This window comes from Dendropsophus ebraccatus, chromosome 13 (genome assembly GCF_027789765.1).
Source record: "Dendropsophus ebraccatus isolate aDenEbr1 chromosome 13, aDenEbr1.pat, whole genome shotgun sequence".
Taxonomy (NCBI): Eukaryota; Metazoa; Chordata; class Amphibia; order Anura; family Hylidae; genus Dendropsophus; species Dendropsophus ebraccatus.
Window position 1 is genome coordinate 80,741,628 of NC_091466.1, and position 19,946 is coordinate 80,761,573.

The 19,946-nt window shown below is 52.9% G+C and overlaps 1 protein-coding gene across 6 annotated transcripts in view; it reads left to right on the top strand.

Moving 5' to 3' along the window:
• CEP128 (centrosomal protein 128) overlaps positions 1–19,946 on the top strand; it is a 119,619-nt gene that overhangs the window by 14,845 nt on the left and 84,828 nt on the right. For all 6 annotated transcript variants that reach the window (XM_069951294.1, XM_069951299.1, XM_069951297.1 and 3 more), the window contains exons 2-12: positions 5,492–5,653; positions 5,848–5,934; positions 6,941–7,061; positions 7,162–7,289; positions 7,833–7,924; positions 9,527–9,599; positions 10,488–10,604; positions 12,814–12,900; positions 18,070–18,144; positions 18,565–18,691; positions 19,290–19,450. In XM_069951294.1, coding sequence (XP_069807395.1) covers positions 5,507–5,653; positions 5,848–5,934; positions 6,941–7,061; positions 7,162–7,289; positions 7,833–7,924; positions 9,527–9,599; positions 10,488–10,604; positions 12,814–12,900; positions 18,070–18,144; positions 18,565–18,691; positions 19,290–19,450 — 1,215 coding nt within the window. In that variant the 5' untranslated portion in view covers positions 5,492–5,506. The remainder of the gene's footprint in view (positions 1–5,491; positions 5,654–5,847; positions 5,935–6,940; positions 7,062–7,161; positions 7,290–7,832; positions 7,925–9,526; positions 9,600–10,487; positions 10,605–12,813; positions 12,901–18,069; positions 18,145–18,564; positions 18,692–19,289; positions 19,451–19,946) is intronic.

Below are 19,946 nucleotides of genomic sequence, written 5' to 3' on the forward strand. Positions count from 1 at the left end.
ATGCACCCAGGCATGCTTCCCCTGCTGTCCCTGTCAGTTAGATGCACCCAGGCATCCTTCCCCTGCTGTCCCTGTGGGTTAGATGCACCCAGGCATCCTTCCCCTGCTGTCCCTGTGGGTTAGATGCAGCCAGGCATCCTTCCCCTGCTGTCCCTGTCAGTTAGATGCACCCTGGCATGCTTCCCCTGCTGTCCCTGTCAGTTAGATGCACCCTGGCATGCTTCCCCTGCTGTCCCTGTCAGTTAGATGCAGCCAGGCATGCTTCCCCTGTTGTCTCGGTCAGTTAGATGCAGCCAGGCATGCTTTCCCAGCTGTCCCTGTCAGTTAGATGCACCCTGGCATGCTTCCCCAGCTGTCCCTGTCAGTTAGATGCACCCTGGCATGCTTCCCCTGTTGTCTCGGTCAGTTAGATGCAGCCAGGCATGCTTCCCCTGTTGTCTCGGTCAGTTAGATGCACCCTGGCATGCTCCCCCTGCTGTCCCTGTCAGTTAGATGCAGCCAGGCATGCTTCCCCTGCTGTCCCTGTCAGTTAGATGCACCCAGGCATGCTTCCCCTGCTGTCCCTGTCGGTTAGATGCACCCTGGCATGCTCCCCCTGCTGTCCCTGTCAGTTAGATGCAGCCTGGCATGCTCCCCCTGCTGTCCCTGTCAGTTAGATGCACCCTGGCATGCTCCCCCTGCTGTCCTTGTCAGTTAGATGCACCCTGGCATGCTCCCCCTGCTGTCCCTGTCAGTTAGATGCACCCTGGCATGCTCCCCCTGCTTGTCCTTGTCAGTTAGATGCACCCTGGCATGCTTCCCCTGCTGTCCCTGTCAGTTAGATGCAGCCAGGCATGCTCCCCCTGCTGTCCCATATGCATCCAGAGGTGTTGGCATCATTTCCTGAGGTGTCATTGGGCACTTGGTCGCCTCCTAGTGGTTGAATATTGATTTCCAGGTCCCAAGGATTTTTCTCTCGTAGACTATAATGGGATTCGATATTCGTTGGAAGATACAAATATCGGGAGCTATTATTGAATATTTCACTATTCGCTCATCTCTATTGTATATAGATTGTGTGGAAGAATGAGTGTAGGGATGGAGCGGTATTTTATCCTTATGGTGTGGTTCATTTCGGTCTGTAATTGTCCTTATTTAGTTCTGGTAAGATACCTTATGTTTATATCTGTGTTTATAGTAATGTTTGATGTGTGTGTATAGATTATGTGGTAAATCGGGGTTCCTCGCCCCCTACTCTGTACTTTCATACGTCGCTGCTCCTCCTTAGAAGAACCATCACTGGAATCTGTTTGAATACATTTTTTTCTCTATTCTTTGTAATACGTTCACTAAAAATGGTCACAGCTGATGTCACATTCACAGCTCCCGCGGACATTACGGAGGATTACTCCTCCATCATCATCACACACGATGGAGTTATCCTCCCAGATGTAGGCTTTTAGGTGGATAAAGTGGCGTCCTAAGTATGTGGACATATAACTGAATATTAAGTGCAAATGATTAGTATGCTATTGAAGGATGTAACTCAGGATCAGTAATGTAATGTATGTACACGGTGACCCCACCAGCAGAATAGTGAGTGCAGCTCTGGAGTATAATACAGGATGGAACTCAGGATCAGTAATGTAATGTATGTACACAGTGACCCCACCAGCAGAATAGTGAGTGCAGCTCTGGAGTATAATACAGGATGTAACTCAGGATCAGTAATGTATGTACACAGTGACCCCACCAGCAGAATAGTGAGTGCAGCTCTGGAGTATAATACAGGATGTAACTCAGGATCAGTAATGTATGTACACAGTGACCCCACCAGCAGAATAGTGAGTGCAGCTCTGGGGGTATAATACAGGATGTAACTCAGGATCAGTAATGTATGTACACAGTGACCGCACCAGCAGAATAGTGAGTGCAGCTCTGGGGTGTGGTAGCCTCACACTTCTGTGTGTTGACACCTGGTTGGCTCTTTTGGCCGCTGATCCCCATTCGGCAGACATTCCCATGGAATACACTGGGACACACTGCGGAGGTGTTGTCTTGTAGTCCTATAACTTGTCATCATTATGTCGCCTCTTCCTTGATCGGAGATGTCGCAGCTGCTTGGAAATGTTTCTTATTATAATTTTATAATTTATTGAAATTGTTACTTTTCTCTGTAAAACCTTAAAGCTTTATTGGTGCAGAGAATGGGGTCGGTGTGGTGGTGTATGGCCCCATGTGGACGCATTATGCCATCATCTCTCCCTAATCTTCTCTGTGTAATAACATCTCAGGAAGGCCGGTTATAGCCAGATCGGGCTGCCAGCTGGTAATAACCGCAGATGGATACAGCCAGTGCCGCCTCTCATCAGGTACTGTGTCTGTGCGTCCCCGGCCCCTCCGGTATAGGGTGCAGGTATGAGGACCTCCGGTATACGGTACAGATATGAGGACCTCCTGTATACTGTACAGGTATGAGGACCCCCGGCCCCTCCGGTATACGGTGCAGCTATGAGGACCCCCGGCCCCTCCTGTATACTGTACAGGTAGGAGGACCCCCGGCCCCTCCTGTATACGGTGCAGGAAGGAGGACCCCCGGCCCCTCCTGTATACGGTGCAGGAAGGAGGACCCCCGGCCCCTCCTGTATACGGTGCAGGTAGGAGGACCCCCGGCCCCTCCTGTATACGGTGCAGGAAGGAGGACCCCCGGCCCCTCCTGTATACGGTGCAGGTAGGAGGACCCCCGGCCCCTCCTGTATACGGTGCAGGTAGGAGGACCCCCGGCCCCTCCTGTATACTGTACAGGTAGGAGGACCCCCGGCCCCTCCTGTATACGGTGCAGGTAGGAGGACCCCCGGCCCCTCCTGTATACGGTGCAGGTAGGAGGACCCCCGGCCCCTCCTGTATACGGTGCAGGTAGGAGGACCCCCGGCCCCTCCTGTATACGGTGCAGGAAGGAGGACCCCCGGCCCCTCCTGTATACGGTGCAGGTAGGAGGACCCCCGGCCCCTCCTGTATACGGTGCAGGTAGGAGGACCCCCGGCCCCTCCTGTATACGGTGCAGGTAGGAGGACCCCCCGGCCCCTCCTGTATACGGTGCAGGTAGGAGGACCCCCGGCCCCTCCTGTATACGGTGCAGGTAGGAGGACCCCCGGCCCCTCCTGTATACGGTGCAGGTAGGAGGACCCCCGGCCCCTCCTGTATACGGTGCAGCTATGAGGACCCCCGGCCCCTCCTGTATACGGTGCAGCTATGAGGACCCCCGGCCCCTCCTGTATACGGTGCAGCTATGAGGACCCCCGGCCCCTCCTGTATACGGTGCAGGTAGGAGGACCCCCGGCCCCTCCTGTATACGGTGCAGGTAGGAGGACCCCCGGCCCCTCCTGTATACGGTGCAGGTAGGAGGACCCCCGGCCCCTCCTGTATACGGTGCAGGTAGGAGGACCCCCGGCCCCTCCTGTATACGGTGCAGGTAGGAGGACCCCCGGCCCCTCCTGTATACGGTGCAGGTAGGAGGACCCCCGGCCCCTCCTGTATACGGTGCAGGTAGGAGGACCCCCGGCCCCTCCTGTATACGGTGCAGGTAGGAGGACCCCCGGCCCCTCCTGTATACGGTGCAGGTAGGAGGACCCCCGGCCCCTCCTGTATACGGTGCAGGTAGGAGGACCCCCGGCCCCTCCTGTATACGGTGCAGGTAGGAGGACCCCCGGCCCCTCCTGTATACGGTGCAGCTATGAGGACCCCCGGCCCCTCCTGTATACGGTGCAGCTATGAGGACCCCCGGCCCCTCCTGTATACGGTGCAGGTAGGAGGACCCCCGGCCCCTCCTGTATACGGTGCAGGTAGGAGGACCCCCGGCCCCTCCTGTATACGGTGCAGGTAGGAGGACCCCCGGCCCCTCCTGTATACGGTGCAGGTAGGAGGACCCCCGGCCCCTCCTGTATACGGTGCAGGTAGGAGGACCCCCGGCCCCTCCTGTATACGGTGCAGGTAGGAGGACCCCCGGCCCCTCCTGTATACGGTGCAGCTATGAGGACCCCCGGCCCCTCCTGTATACGGTGCAGCTATGAGGACCCCCGGCCCCCCGCTCCGGAGCCAGCATCCTGATATGCAGTAATTACGATGTTGATTGCAGACTCTTCTGGCATCGTAAGGGCCGTAAAACCAAGGGCCAAATGTGGTGTTAGTGGGGTGAGCGATCGCACCGCCGCCGCTTTATTGCTGTTTCTGCTAAACAGTAATTATCCGGCGCTCGGCACTTTCCGCTGACATGGCTGCAATTAGTGCACAATTAGAGGCTGGACGTGAGCGATGCGGCCGGCTCCATCCACGATGGCCTTACCCCGCGCCAATCATCCCATCATCGCCCCGGAAACCACCGGAAGGATTCTGTGGGGATTCACACGGACAATGTCCCATCCTGATCAAGTCCTGAAGTGTCATGAAGCTGCGGTATGAGCGCTGTAGTGCGCTTATTAGCATAGAAGTCACTCAGCTCTCTGTATACTGATAAATTACAGCGAAGGAGAGGGGAAAATCTGCTGTCTGTATATAACTGTGTCCCCCTAAACTACAACCCCCATCCTGCCCTGACAGCCGGCTCTCCACCAGTGCTCCCCAACCTGTCCCCCTAAACTACAACCCCCATTCTGCCCTGACAGCCGGCTCTCCACCAGTGCTCCCCAACCTGTCCCCCTAAACTACAACCCCCATCCTGCCCTGACAGTCGGCTCTCCACCAGTGCTCCCCAACCTGTCCCTGAACTACAACTCCCATCCTGCCCTGACAGCCGGCTCTCCACCAGTGCTCCCCAACCTGTCCCCCTAAACTACAACCCCCATCCTGCCCTGACAGCCGGCTCTCCAACAGTGCTCCCTAACCTGTCCCTGAACTACAACCCCTAATCTGCCCTGACAGCCGGCTCTCCGCCAGTGCTCCCCAACCTGTCCCTGAACTACAACCCCCATCCTGCCCTGACAGCCGGCTCTCCAACAGTGCTCCCTAACCTGTCCCTGAACTACAACCCCTAATCTGCCCTGACAGCCGGCTCTCCACCAGTGCTCCCCAACCTGTCCCTGAACTACAACCCCCATCCTGCCCTGACAGCCCGGGGCTTTGTTACAGTGTGCCAGCGTTCTGCATTCTAACATCCTTGTGCTTTGTTACCCTGTATCGCCGTCGTGTTCTGATACTTCTCTCCGGTGATGGTTTAGCGCAGTGTATTGGTGTCCTGTCTCCCTGCCTCATCCTGCGGGTAAATATTTGATGGTGGTGGCAATGTTGTGATACTCGCAGAGCATTGCTCGCTCAAGACACATATGGTGTTTTCACAGACAGTAAGCAGAGATCTTGATAGTGGTGACAAAGACAACAGAAAGCTGTGGGTGTATGGCGGAGTATGCCGTGTATAGATGCAGGTTGCGTGTGTGTGTGATTATTTATATTTATATTTTAAATCAGACTGACCTGGATGACATCTTATACCATCTTTTCTTTTTCTTCTCTTCTGCAGTAGCCAGGTGGACTCATGGCGGATTCCTCCAGTGACTCTGACTCTCACCTCCGGTCCCGGGCGAGCAGGCGGGGTCCCCTGCGGGCATCACACATGCACACCAGGCCGCGAGGAGTGGGGGGCGTCTCTGAGAAGATCCATAAGCTGGCAAATACATTGCAGGTGCAACTTCTAAACCAACAATCCCCCCCCCTTTCCTGTGACAGCCCCGATAATTCCCCCTGACATCAGCACATGCTGCCTCTATTATTTTACATTAGCCGTACAGAGGCCAGATACTCTCCTGTGAAAGCCTCCTTACTCACCCTTCCCCTTCCTGCCAGGTTCCTGAGGTCTTGTCTCCTCTCCTCCTGCAGGACACAAGCCACAATCTAAAGCAGGTGGACGAGATGCTGGGACAATACAGAGAGTACAACTCTGACCAGGCTGAGGCCATCACCACTGTGAGTAGCCTGCCGCCGAGGCCTCCGCCGCTGCCGGTAGCCCTGCCGCCGAGGCCCCCGCCGCTGCCGGTAGCCCTGCCGCCGAGGCCCCCGCCGCTGCCGGTAGCCCTGCCGCCGAGGCCCCCGCCGCTGCCGGTAGCCCTGCCGCCGAGGCCCCCGCCGCTGCCGGTAGCCCTGCCGCCGAGGCCCCCGCCGCTGCCGGTAGCCCTGCCGCCGAGTATTGCAGCAGCTAGTGAGATGCAGGCAGATGTTTGGATGTCAGGGGATGATGGGAGTTGTAGTTGTGCAGCAGCTGGTGAGACGCAGGCTGATGTTTGGATGTCAGGGGATGATGGGAGTTGTAGTTGTGCAGCAGCTGGTGAGACGCAGGCTGATGTTTGGTTGTCAGGGGATGCTGGGAGTATTTTGCAGCAGTTAGTAAGCTGATCTTTTGAATGTCTTCCTTGGCGCCGCTCGTCCTAGCGTCTCTTCCCCTTCTTTAGCTCTGTGGATCGGGGGCCCAGTCTTGTCAGTGTTTAGATGCCACTGTCGCTGCGACCTCCAGAGATAATAGATAAGCTCCTGATCTTCTCACACAGCCGGTAATTATGTGTGTAGGCGGCGGCTGTCAGGCGAGGAGGCAGGTGACGTATTTTTGGGAGCAGTAATAATGTGAGGTTCAGGTGATGCAGCTACTTGATGTAAACCACATGACTCTCTTTATATCATTAGATCAGGTTCACATGTCGCTGTATTTGCTGCGTGGGACGTTGCCACATAGTATTACATATGAAGCCTTCAATAACCGGACTGAGTCTGGTTGTGACTGTCTGGCCTCTTGTAGGAGGGAAACCTCTGGCCACTGCCATTTACTGACATGGGAATCACACTTTTAAGCACCAGTTACATAACTATATTACCCCTCCAGGGGGGTCTCTGTAGACAAGGGGATGAGGTATGATCTGCATTAGGATATCGCATTTAGTGTATCGCAATCATTGTGATAATGGGAACATCTTATTCCCAGCTAAAGGAGACCCTGGAGCAGTCCATCGAGCACCTGAGGAGCCAGCGCCTGTCCCGTCTGTCCGGGGGCCGGAGCGCCTCAATGTCCAGCCTGTGTGCCAGTGACCTGGACGCTACAGCAGGTCAGACCTCATTACAGGGGGCTGTCGGCTTCCCATGTACAGTCCTTGTGTTTGTAGATGGTCTTTATTTTATATTAAATATCTATTATGGATTTTAAAGTTACTGGAAATCGGCCCCATCACCCAACCTCTCCCCTGAAAGACTACGGTGACCTGGGGGCCAACAGGAGGCGGCGGTCCCGCTCAGCTAGTGTGCGTTTTGTGGACGAAACTTGTGATTCTGAGCAGGTGAGAGATGTTAGTGATTGGGGGGGGGGGGGGGATCACTGTGATGTGTTAGTGATAGTGGGGGATCACTGTGATGTGTTAGTGATAGTGGGGGGATCACTGTGATGTGTTAGTGATAGTGGGGGGATCACTGTGATGTGTTAGTGATAGTGGGGGATCACTGTGATGTGTTAGTGATAGTGGGGGATCACTGTGATGTGTTAGTGATAGTGGGGGATCACTGTGATGTGTTAGTGATAGTGGGGGGATCACTGTGATGTGTTAGTGATAGTGGGGGGATCACTGTGATGTGTTTCGATAGTGGGGGGATCACTGTGATGTGTTAGTGATAGTGGGGGATCACTGTGATGTGTTAGTGATAGTGGGGGATCACTGTGATGTGTTAGTGATAGTGGGGGATCACTGTGATGTGTTAATGATGGGTCCCTGTGTTGGGGGGAATCACTTTAATGGGTCACTGTGGTGGTGGTGGGGGGAAGATCACTTTGATGGGTCACTGTGGGGAAGGTTACTGTAGATTCTTCTTTTTCCTCTGTTTTGCAGCTTCATTCTTTGCACCAGTCTTTACGGGATCTCAGCAGCGATCAGATCCGACTGAGCGATGACCTGAGCAGAGAACTCACCCACAGAAACAGGTACTTGGCTATAGACTTCTGGCTGTTCTAATCTATCCTAATACGATGCCCCCTTGTTAAAAGCAAGGCTAGGAATAGAGGATGTAATAGTGATGCACGACATTGTGTAATAGCGCGGCTCCGTGTAATTGCAACGCGCTTCCATGTAATAGCGATATGTGGCATTGTGTAATAGCGCGGCTCCGTGTAATCACAGTACGCTTCCATGTAATAGCGATATGTGGCATTGTGTAATAACACGGCTCCGTGTAATCGCAGTACGCTTCCATGTAATAGCGATATGTGGCATTGTGTAATAGTGCGGCTCCGTGTAATCGCAGCACGCTTCCATGTAATAGCGATATGTGGCATTGTGTAATAGCGCGGCTCTGTGTAATTGCAACGCGCTTCCATGTAATAGCGATATGTGGCATTGTGTAATAGCACGGCTCCGTGTAATCGCAACGTGCTTCCATGTAATAGCGATATGTGGCATTGTGTAATAGCGCTGTTCCGTGTAATCGCAACGCGCTTCCATGTAATAGCGATATGTGGCGTTGTGTAATAGCGCGGCTCCGTGTAATCGCAACGCACTTCCATGTAATAGCGATATGTGGCATTGTGTAATAGCGCGGCTCCGTGTAATCGCAGCACGCTTCCATGTAATAGCGATATGTGGCATTGTGTAATAGCGCAGCTTCGTGTAATAGTGATGTGTGACTTTGTGTAATAGTGATATGTGGCATCGTGTAATAGTGATACGTGGCATTGTGTAATAACGCGGCTCCGTGTAATAGTGATACGTGGCGTTGTGTAATAGCGCGGCTCTGTGTAATAGTGATATGTGGCATTGTGTAATAACGTGGCTACGTGTAATAGTGATACGTGGCTCCGTGTAATAGTGATACGTGGCATTGTGTAATAACGCGGCTCCGTGTAATAGTGATACGTGGCATTGTGTAATAGCGTGGCTCCGTGTAATAGCGATGCCTGGCCAGCGACTGTTGAATCTGTAAGAAAATAAACTGTATACATTACCTCTCCACGCTCCCTGGTGTCTTCCGGTCTTCTCTACACTTCCTGTGGCCACTGGTACAACGTAAGAGCCGCTCTGTGAAGTGACAGGCTGCTCAGCCAATCACTCGCCGGGGTGACTGCTGCTGCGTGGAGAAGACAGGAAGAGGCCACAGAGCGAGGAGAGGTATTGTATACAGTTTATTATTTACTATATACTGCAGGGGCTGCATGGACTTTTGCTAACAATATATATGTACAGCCCTTGCTGCGTGATAATCGAGCCATGTAATAGGCTAAGTAAACAAACCCCGATCTAGCAGATTGACACTCATTTACTACATCGATCCTGCCATCTAATATGGCTCTTATGTCTTCACCTGGTGTACACAGGCAGATAGACCCCCGACTGCCCCACAACTAGGCCTTATATCTAAAACCCCAGACCCTACTCTTACCTATCCAAACACTGGCTTTCAGGAAGACCACCCCATCTTCCCCAGATAAAGTGTTCTATTTGGGCTTAACACTGGGGAAAGTGCCTGCTTTTTAACAGGGAGGAAACTCCTTGTAATGCACCGGGGTTAATCCTTGCGCTTCTTCTCTTAGAACTGAAGCCGAAACCAAGCGAGTCCTGCAGGAATTGTCCTCCCGTCTGGATCAAGCCCATCACCAGGAAACGGTGAGTGTCTGAGTGGAGATGTACCAAGACAGAGTTCTCCCCCAGCACAACATTGGCACTGAAGTTGTAAGACTGCTGACGTGGTTACATTTCTATTTGCTCAGAGATTAGCTTGGCATCTTTGTAACGTACGTCCATGTTTTTATCCTCTATAAGGCCCCGTTCCCACTGAGCAAAGCTAGCGGAATTCCGCGACGGAATTGTCCGCCGCGGAATGCCGTTAGCCTCCCGCTCATAATGGGACTCTATGGGAGGCGCGCGCTCCTGCCCTGTCCGCGCTGAAGAATGAACATGTTCATTCTTCAGCGCGGACAGAGCAGCAGCGCGCGCCTCCCATAGACTCCCATTATGAGCGGGAGGCTAACGGCATTCCGCGGCGGACAATTCCGTCGCGGAATTCCGCTAGCTTTGCTCAGTGGGAACGGGGCCTAAGAGGACAGGCACCGATCAGAGGACACTGCTCACTGTAGTCACCAGAAAACAATATCCAAGTGTCCCTGCCCGCCACCATGACCCTTCCCAAAGACAGGCTAACAAATTATAGCTGTCACGGCTCATGTATAGACAGAGCTGCCAGAGGAATTTCAGCTTGATGAAAACATCCTACGTATCTGTGAATTTCATGCATGGGCCCCATTAAGAAGATTAGGACCTGCGTGCAGAACTCAGATGCTTAGGACGTTTCCACCGCAACCTGAACTGTCTGCGTCTTTACACGCAGGTGAGGAGCCTGGAACTGTGAGGGGGTATGCGTTAAGCTTAAGTGTACAACCTGTTCTAGGTGTGACAGCAATAACTATAGCTACTATATGGAGTTGTCGGCCTCCCCCGTGGCTGACGTCTTACCCTGGGTTGTCCCACCGCAGCTGACCACCTCTTCCTCGTCAGGTTTCAGAGCGGGTGGAGCGGCGGCTGCAGCAGCTGGAGCAGGAGATGAGGACAGAGCGACAGCAGACAGAGAGACGGCAGGACCGGTTGGGTCACATGTCCGCCCAGCTGCAGGAGGTGAGTCTGGGGCTTTATTCACATCTTTATTCTTCCATGGAGCTTCTGGCTCAGGGTTAAAACACGTTACATATATTCTGTATATTACTACCAAAATAGACCTCAGTCTATCTATACTGAGCTGTGAGCGCCCCAGTGGGCAGAGCGGACGGGCCCCATCTGTCCCGGGATTCTTCTTATACTGACTATGAGGAGAAGCTCTGGAGATGTGCCGCAGGGGCCATTATCGAAGCTCTCCATAGGCTTGTGTCTGCGCAGCCCTCAGGGGGACCAATCTGGCCAGAATTGTCTTTTATATCAGACTTCAGCATATCTTTATGGAGCTGCTCTTAGTATCCATCCTGAGGGCTATACAGACCAAATTGGCCCAATCAGTTTCACCAGGATGGGTACCGGCTGCTACAAACCTCAGTGATATAATATAGAGTTGTGGCTTTACCTTGGCACCTTTGTTTTCTCCCTACATGTCTCTCTACCCATAAGGCTGTATCCCCTGCAGACCCTCACCTCTCCATACACATCATACAGGCCATAGGGTTGTATCCCCTGCAGACCCTCACCTCTCCATACACATCATACAGGCCATAGGGTTGTATCCCCTGCAGACCCTCACCTCTCCATACACATCATACAGGCCATAGGGTTGTATCCCCTGCAGACCCTCACCTCTCCATACACATCATACAGGCCATAGGGTTGTATCCCCTGCAGACCCTCACCTCTCCATACACATCATACAGGCCATAGGGTTGTATCCCCTGCAGACCCTCACCTCTCCATACACATCATACAGGCCATAGGGTTGTATCCCCTGCAGACCCTCACCTCTCCATACACATCATACAGGCCATAGGGTTGTATCCCCTGCAGACCCTCACCTCTCCATACACATCATACAGGCCATAGGGTTGTATCCCCTGCAGACCCTCACCTCTCCATACACATCATACAGGCCATAGGGTTGTATCCCCTGCAGACCCTCACCTCTCCACACACATCATACAGGCCATAGGGTTGTATCCCCTGCAGACCCTCACCTCTCCATACACATCATACAGGCCATAGAGTTGTATCCCCTGCAGACCATCACCTCTCCATACACATCATACAGGCCATAGGGTTGTATCCCCTGTGGACCCTTTTACCTTTAGATACTCAGTGATACCTGCTGACTATCACTGTCCTCTGTAGTTCTGGCAGTGTTACTGAGCGATGGCTTCCTCTGGTCCTTACACTTTAGATTGTTCCTGAAGCGTATAATCTGTTCTCTTATGAGGAATCCCTGTGGAGCGGTGGCGATTAATGATATCCGCAGCCATCGGGATATAAATCAGTGAGGCTGACGGATCTGTGAGCGTCTGATGTGCATGAGCCGCTTACTGCAGGGATGATGGTGATGTGATGGAGGATATACAGGGATACGTCCTTGTCATCTGTATCCTCCCCTCCAGTACTGGGGTCTGTGATGTCTCTCGTTCTGATCACTCAGCACAACCAGGAACACGGGGAGTTCGCCAATCCCTTTCATCTGGCAATGTGATTTTATTCCCCGTGTGTCTCAACCCCAGTGTCTTATTATCCCTGTTCCGGCTTTTATACAGAAAATGTGCGCACTAAAGAGAGGGAAGGTTATTATAAGTGTAAGGAAGCCCCGGGGGGCGCCACTACCTCACAGGTGCCCGGAGAAGCTGATGAGGGGAGGTGGTGGTCCGCAGGACCGTCTCCCCCACTATATCTACATGGTTGGAGTCTGGTTCCCTACGTTCATCTCTTCACCGCCCTCGCTGTGGTTTAGACGCTCTTGATTTCTCTCTTTTCTTCTGAATGAAACTTAAATCTGAGATTTATGTTTCACAGCTGTTTGGTGCATGCTGGGAGTAGTAGTGTCACTAAAATAAATGTTCTGTTAAAAATCTTTTTGTATTGATAGTGAGTTACATCATGTGATCCAGTCGCCTCCAGAGCTGTAATCACTATTCTGCTGTTGTCTTATCCTCCAGTGCCCTCCAGAGGTGCATTCAGTATTCTGCTGTTCAGTCCTCATCATACTGAGACCTCATAGAAAATGCTATAACATTCAATGTACAGACAGTTTCCCAGAATACATTGCTCTCTGGGGATTTCCTCTGGATGAGACCACTGTGATCTGGGTTTTTGGCATCTCCCGTTTTCAGACATAAGACTTAGCGTTTATTATCCCGTTCTACAGGAACTGAAGAAACGAGAATCCAGGTCTGAGGAGGCAGAGACATCGATGAAGGAGAAGCTTGGGAGGCTGGAGAACGAGAAGAGCCAGGTGCGGACCTAACAGGAGGGGGGAGGCAGTCAGTCATTACCTTACTGGGGGAAGGGGGGCTGTAGATGGTAGGAGGAGGCAGTCATTACTAGGGATGCACGATGCACCGAAATATCGATACTACTGGTATCGAAACTTTAAGTGAAGCTGAAAACACGGTGGGCGGCTAGCTGAGCGCCGACCGTGTTCTCTATGTGCCTTTCACTGTCCCCTGCAGTCTCCTCCTCTGCTCTCCCTCCGCTCCCCTCGGCGCCAATTTCAAATAGCCGGCACTTAGCTATTGCTAGTGTCGGCTATTTAAGTGTATAGATGCCGCTGTCACACTGACAGCGGCATCTGACCCCTCCTGAGCCCGCTCCATATACAGCGGGGGTCGGCTACTGTGTGTAACAGACCCCCGCTGCTGGTGTCTCTCTAATAACAGAGTCCGGCTCAGCCAGACTCTGTTATCAAAGAGATGATTTATGCCGAGGAGCCGGAGCTGCACGGAGGAGAGCGGCTGGAGAGGGAGAGCAGGAGGTCCTGGAGAAAGGACGGAGGAGAAGGCTGGAGAGGGGGAGGTCTGGGAGAGAGGACGGAGAAGGCTGGAGAGGGAGAGCGGGAGTCTGTGAGATCCGGGAGAGGAGGCCGGGAATGTGCAGCACATCTGAGGATCCAGGATCTGGTGCAGCAGAGCTGTCTTAGTGGAGGGTGGTGCAGCAGAGCTGTCTTAGTGGAGGGTGGTGCAGCAGAGCTGTCTTAGTGGAGGGTGGTGCAGCAGAGCTGTCTTAGTGGAGGGTGGTGCAGCAGAGCTGTCTTAGTGATGGGTGGTGCAGCAGAGCTGTCTTAGTGATGGGTGGTGCAGCAGAGCTGTCTTAGTGGTGGGTGGTGCAGCAGAGCTGTCTTAGTGGTGGGTGGTGCAGCAGAGCTGTCTTAGTGATGGGTGGTGCAGCAGAGCTGTCTTAGTGGTGGGTGGTGCAGCAGAGCTGTCTTAGTGGAGGGTGGTGCAGCAGAGCTGTCTTAGTGGTGGGTGGTGCAGCAGAGCTGTCTTAGTGGAGGGTGGTGCAGCAGAGCTGTCTTAGTGGAGGGTGGTGCAGCAGAGCTGTCTTAGTGGAGGGTGGTGCAGCAGAGCTGTCTTAGTGATGGGTGGTGCAGCAGAGCTGTCTTAGTGGTGGGTGGTGCAGCAGAGCTGTCTTAGTGGTGGGTGGTGCAGCAGAGCTGTCTTAGTGGTGGGTGGTGCAGCAGAGCTGTCTTAGTGGTGGGTGGTGCAGCAGAGCTGTCTTAGTGGTGGGTGGTGCAGCAGAGCTGTCTTAGTGGTGGGTGGTGCAGCAGAGCTGTCTTAGTGGTGGGTGGTGCAGCAGAGCTGTCTTAGTGGTGGGTGGTGCAGCAGAGCTGTCTTAGTGGTGGGTGGTGCAGCAGAGCTGTCTTAGTGGTGGGTGGTGCAGCAGAGCTGTCTTAGTGGTGGGTGGTGCAGCAGAGCTGTCTTAGTGGTGGGTGGTGCAGCAGAGCTGTCTTAGTGATCAGGCTATTTGGAAGAGCAGAACTGTATTAATGATAATGACTAGTGTATCAGTGATCATGGCACCTGGTTTAGCAGAGCTGTACTAGTGCATACAATAGAATCTGGGCACAGTCCCTGGTGCTGGTGACGGCTGCAGCTATTGTATCACACTATTGGATAGTGGTGATAATCACAAGTACAGACTGTTAGATTCTATTGCATCTCATAGTATTCCCAGCCTGTGGCTGTCGGTGAGCTACAACCCCCGGCATACCGGTAGCTAAACTATTACAAGACTACAACCCCCAGCATAGCCTGATAGCTGAAATATTACAAAACTACAACCCCCAGCATAGCCTGATAGCTGAATTAGAATAGGACAGTTTTAACCACAATTATTTAGAAAATGTAAATTTTATTTTTAACGCCATAAAATAAAAAAAGTACATACATTGTTATCACTGTAACAGTGCGGACCTGAAGAATATAGATAACATTTCCGATTTATTATATTTGCTGTATAGGGGTATTATATTTCTACCACTGTGTTTTTTTATATACTTTACTAAGTATCGAACCGGTATTGAGTATCGAAATTAAAAATTTTGGTATCGTGACATCACTAGTCATTACCTTACTGGGGGGGGGGGCTGTAGATGGTACGAGGAGGCAGTCGTTACATTGCTGGGGGGGGGGCTGTAGATTGTAGGAGGAGGCAGTCGTTACATTGCTGGGGGGGGGCTGTAGATTGTAGGAGGAGGCAGTCGTTACATTGCTGGGGGGGGTGCTGTAGATGGTAAGAGGAGGCAGTCATTACATTGCTGGGGGGGGCTGTAGATGGTAAGAGGAGGCAGTCATTACATTGCTGGGGGGGGGCTGTAGATGGTAAGAGGAGGCAGTCATTACATTGCAGGGGGAAGGGGGGGCTGTAGATGGTACGAGGAGGCAGTCATTACCTTACTGCAGTCATTACATTGCTGGGGGGGCTGTTGATGGTAAGAGGAGGCAGTCATTACATTGCTGGGGGAAGGGGGCCTGTAGATGGTAAGAAGAGGCAGTCATTACATTGCTGGGGGAAGGGGGACTGTAGATGGTAAGAGGAGGCAGTCATTACATTGCTGGGGGAAGGGGCTGTAGATGGCAGGAGGAGGCAATCATTACATTGCTGGGGGGGGCGTAGATGGTACGAGGAGGCAGTCATTACATTGCTGGGGGGGGCTGTAGATGGTAAGAGGAGGCAGTCATTACATTGCTGGGGGGGGCCGTAGATGGTAAGAGGAGGCAGTCATTACATTGCTGGGGGGTGACTGTAGATGGTACGAGGAGGCAGTCATTACATTGCTGGGGGGGGGGGGCGTAGATGGTACGAGGAGGCAGTCATTACATTGCTGGGGGGGACTGTAGATGGTAAGAGGAGGCAGTCATTACATTGCTGGGGGGGTGGCTGGGGATGGTAAGAGGAGGCAGTCATTACCCCGGCTGGAGATGGTAAGAGGAGGCAGTCATTACATTGCTGGGGGGTGACTGTAGATGGTACGAAGAGGCAGTCATTACATTGCTGGGGGGTGACTGTAGATGGTACGAGGAGGCAGTCATTACATTGCTGGGGGGGGGGGCTGTAGATGGTACGAGGAGGCAGTCATTACATTGCTGGGAGAAGGGGGACTGTAGATTGTACGAGGAGGCAGTCATTACATTGCTGGGGGGGGCTGGAGATGGTACGAGGAGGCAGTCATTACATTGCTGGGGGGGCTGGAGATGGTACGAGGAGGCAGTCATTACATTGCTGGGGGGGGGCTGGAGATGGTAAGAGGAGGCAGTCATTACATTGCTGGGGGGGGGCTGGAGATGGTAAGAGGAGGCAGTCATTACATTGCTGGGGGCTGTGGTGGCTGTAGATGGTAAGAGGAGGCAGTCATTACATTGCTGGGGGCTGTGGTGGCTGTAGATGGTACGAGGAGGCAGTCATTACATTGCTGGGGGCTGTGGTGGCTGTAGATGGTAAGAGGAGGCAGTCATTACATTGCTGGGGGGGCTGGAGATGGTACGAGGAGGCAGTCATTACATTGCTGGGGGGGGCTGGAGATGGTACGAGGAGGCAGTCATTACATTGCTGGGGGCTGTGGTGGCTGTAGATGGTAAGAGGAGGCAGTCATTACATTGCTGGGGGGGGGCTGGAGATGGTACGAGGAGGCAGTCATTACATTGCTGGGGGCTGTGGTGGCTGTAGATGGTAAGAGGAGGCAGTCATTACATTGCTGGGGGGGGGGCTGTAGATGGTAAGAGGAGGCAGTCATTACATTGCTGGGGGGGGGCTGTAGATGGTAAGAGGAGGCAGTCATTACATTGCTGGGGGCTGTGGTGGCTGTAGATGGTAAGAGGAGGCAGTCATTACATTGCTGGGGGCTGTGGTGGCTGTAGATGGTAAGAGGAGGCAGTCATTACATTGCTGGGGGCTGTGGTGGCTGAAGATGGTACGAGGAGGCAGTCATTACATTGCTGGGGGCTGTGGTGGCTGTAGATGGTAAGAGGAGGCAGTCATTACATTGCTGGGGGGGGGGGGGGGCTGTAGATGGTAAGAGGAGGCAGTCATTACATTGCTGGGGGCTGTGGTGGCTGTAGATGGTAAGAGGAGGCAGTCATTACATTGCTGGGGGGGGGGCTGTAGATGGTAAGAGGAGGCAGTCATTACATTGCTGGGGGGGGCTGTAGATGGTAAGAGGAGGCAGTCATTACATTGCTGGGGGCTGTGGTGGCTGAAGATGGTAAGAGGAGGCAGTCATTACATTGCTGGGGGCTGTGGTGGCTGTAGATGGTAAGAGGAGGCAGTCATTACATTGCTGGGGGCTGTGGTGGCTGTAGATGGTAAGAGGAGGCAGTCATTACATTGCTGGGGGGGGGGGGGCTGGAGATGGTACGAAGAGGCAGTCATTACATTGCTGGGGGCTGTGGTGGCCTGTAGATGGTAAGAAGAGGCAGTCATTACATTGCTGGGGGGGGCTGTAGATGGTAAGAGGAGGCAGTCATTACATTGCTGGGGGGGGGGCTGGAGATGGTACGAGGAGGCAGTCATTACATTGCTGGGGGGGGGCTGGAGATGGTACGAGGAGGCAGTCATTACATTGCTGGGGCTGTGGTGGCTGTAGATGGTAAGAGGAGGCAGTCATTACATTGCTGGGGCTGTGGTGGCCTGTAGATGGTAAGAGGAGGCAGTCATTACATTGCTGGGGCTGTGGTGGCTGTAGATGGTAAGAGGAGGCAGTCATTACATTGCTGGGGGCTGTGGTGGCTGTAGATGGTAAGAGGAGGCAGTCATTACATTGCTGGGGGGGGGCTGTAGATGGTAAGAGGAGGCAGTCATTACATTGCTGGGGGGGGGCTGGAGATGGTAGGAGGAGGCAGTCATTACATTGCTGGGGCTGTGGTGGCTGTAGATGGTAAGAGGAGGCAGTCATTACATTGCTGGGGCTGTGGTGGCCTGTAGATGGTAAGAGGAGGCAGTCATTACATTGCTGGGGCTGTGGTTGCCTGTAGAAGGTAATGCCCCTTTACACAGGCTAGTTATGGGCAAGGAGTGCTGCTGTAAATGCCCCTTCGGACGATAATTGGCTCGTGTAAAGGTGAAGAGCAGGAATATAAAGGGCTGTGCTGCTTTGCTAACTTCCATCCCTTCTCTGTCCTTATTCCAGTTGAAGGAGGAGCTGGAGCGATATCGAAGGAGACTAGACCAGACGGAGGGGAGCCGGGAGACACTGCTGTGCCAGGTACCACCCCTATAAAGTTAGTACAAACCTCTCCGCACTCCCGGTGTTCTCCTGCTTTCTGCTCACTGTCCACAAACGCTGGTGGAAATTCAGAGCCGGCCCCCGAAGTGACAGGCGGGACTGCCGCGGCTAGTGATTGGCTGGGCAGCCTGTCACTTCAGAGAAGTGAGGAGAACACTGGGAGCGGGGTCAGGTATGTATAAACTCTATTATTGTACACTTTTAAGGTAAGGGCTGCACAGACATCGCTAACAAAATATATATAATCTCCCTTACTGTACTATAATCAAGCTGTGTAATGGGCACAGTATGTGAGTGCCGATCTAGCAGATCCAGCACTACTGACAGAACCGATGAAGGGACATGTCTTCTCCGGATCCCAATGTCCTTAGAGATGAGTGACTGTGGTTACACTTGTAGGTGGAGGATCTGCGCACTCAGCTCCTGAAGCTGGAGGAGGATAGAGGACAACTACAGCACCAGGTCTCCCAGATGTCCTTACAGAGCCAACACGAGAACCAGGAGGAGCAGCGGAGGATCCGAGCAGGTGGCGCCATCTGTAGAATTGAAGTGAGGGGTTTGTTCAGGATAGGAAAAAACATGGCTGCTTTCTTGCAATAACAGCAACACTTCTGTGAACAGGTTGTGTTGTAGTACAGCTACCAGCTGAGCTCCACTACCAGACACTATGGGGGACATGTATTAAGGTGCGTATCAGCGGAATTCGCAAATGGCCGATTTGCGAATAAAATATTCGCATATCGGCACTTTCCGCCGGGGGTGTGTGTGTGTGTGTGTGTGTGTGGGGGGGGAATTTATCTTTTGCTCCGGCAAAAGATACGCCGAAAACCTACTCCACCTTTCAGGTGGCGTAGGTTTTCTGCCGTGCGCGCCGACGCGCACAGGATTTATGTAGAGGCAGTCCGCCTCTACATAAATCTCCGTAACGCCGGAGATGCGGGGACATTTTTAAGTCCGGTGTAAAAAACTTCGGACCTAATAAATGTCCCCCAATGTGTGGAAAGGGGTGGTGCTATTTGTGCGAGATAGCAGCCTTGTTTTTCTAATTCTAGACAATCCCTTTCAATATAGATCATCCTTCTGTATAGAGACCCTGATCTGTGACACAGTTTGTTTCCTTCCAGCTGTGGAGCGTTCTGAACGGGAGAAACAGGAGCTGGAGCGTCAGATCATGGAGCTGCGCGCACAACTCAACCGAAGCGCCATGCTGTCCGAGATTGACAATCTGAAACGCAACCTGGACCAGAAGGACAGAGAGAAGGTTCAGCTGGCAGAGCACTTAGAGGTATACAGCAGAGTAGAGTGCCACATACATCCTCCTCATGTGTGGATCTGGCACAGGATGGCCCACAATCCCCTAAACCTCTTATACTCCGTTCTGCTAAGGGTTCATGTGTTCTGACTGAGGGGAGAGAGACGCTGCCAGACGTCTTCATGCTGGATCCATATACATCAGATGGTTGGCCAAAATCTAATGCTGTCATTTCCAACCTGTGGCTTTCCAGTTCCTACAAAACAACTCCCAGCATGCTGGACTTCTGACATCTGTGCATGCTGGGAGTTGTAGTTTTGTAGCAGCTGGAGAGCTGATTATAGCGCACACTTTGTATACATATTACCGCATGTATACCCCCTCTCTGAGCTGCTCAGCTGGTCCTCACATGGCACCCGGCCCTGGGCACAATGAACATTATGTATGACAAGACGTATTTCTTCAGAACAGCTCACGGTTGTGGCTCTCGATGTGATTACATGTCGGCCGTTACCGCTCCGTGCCAGGT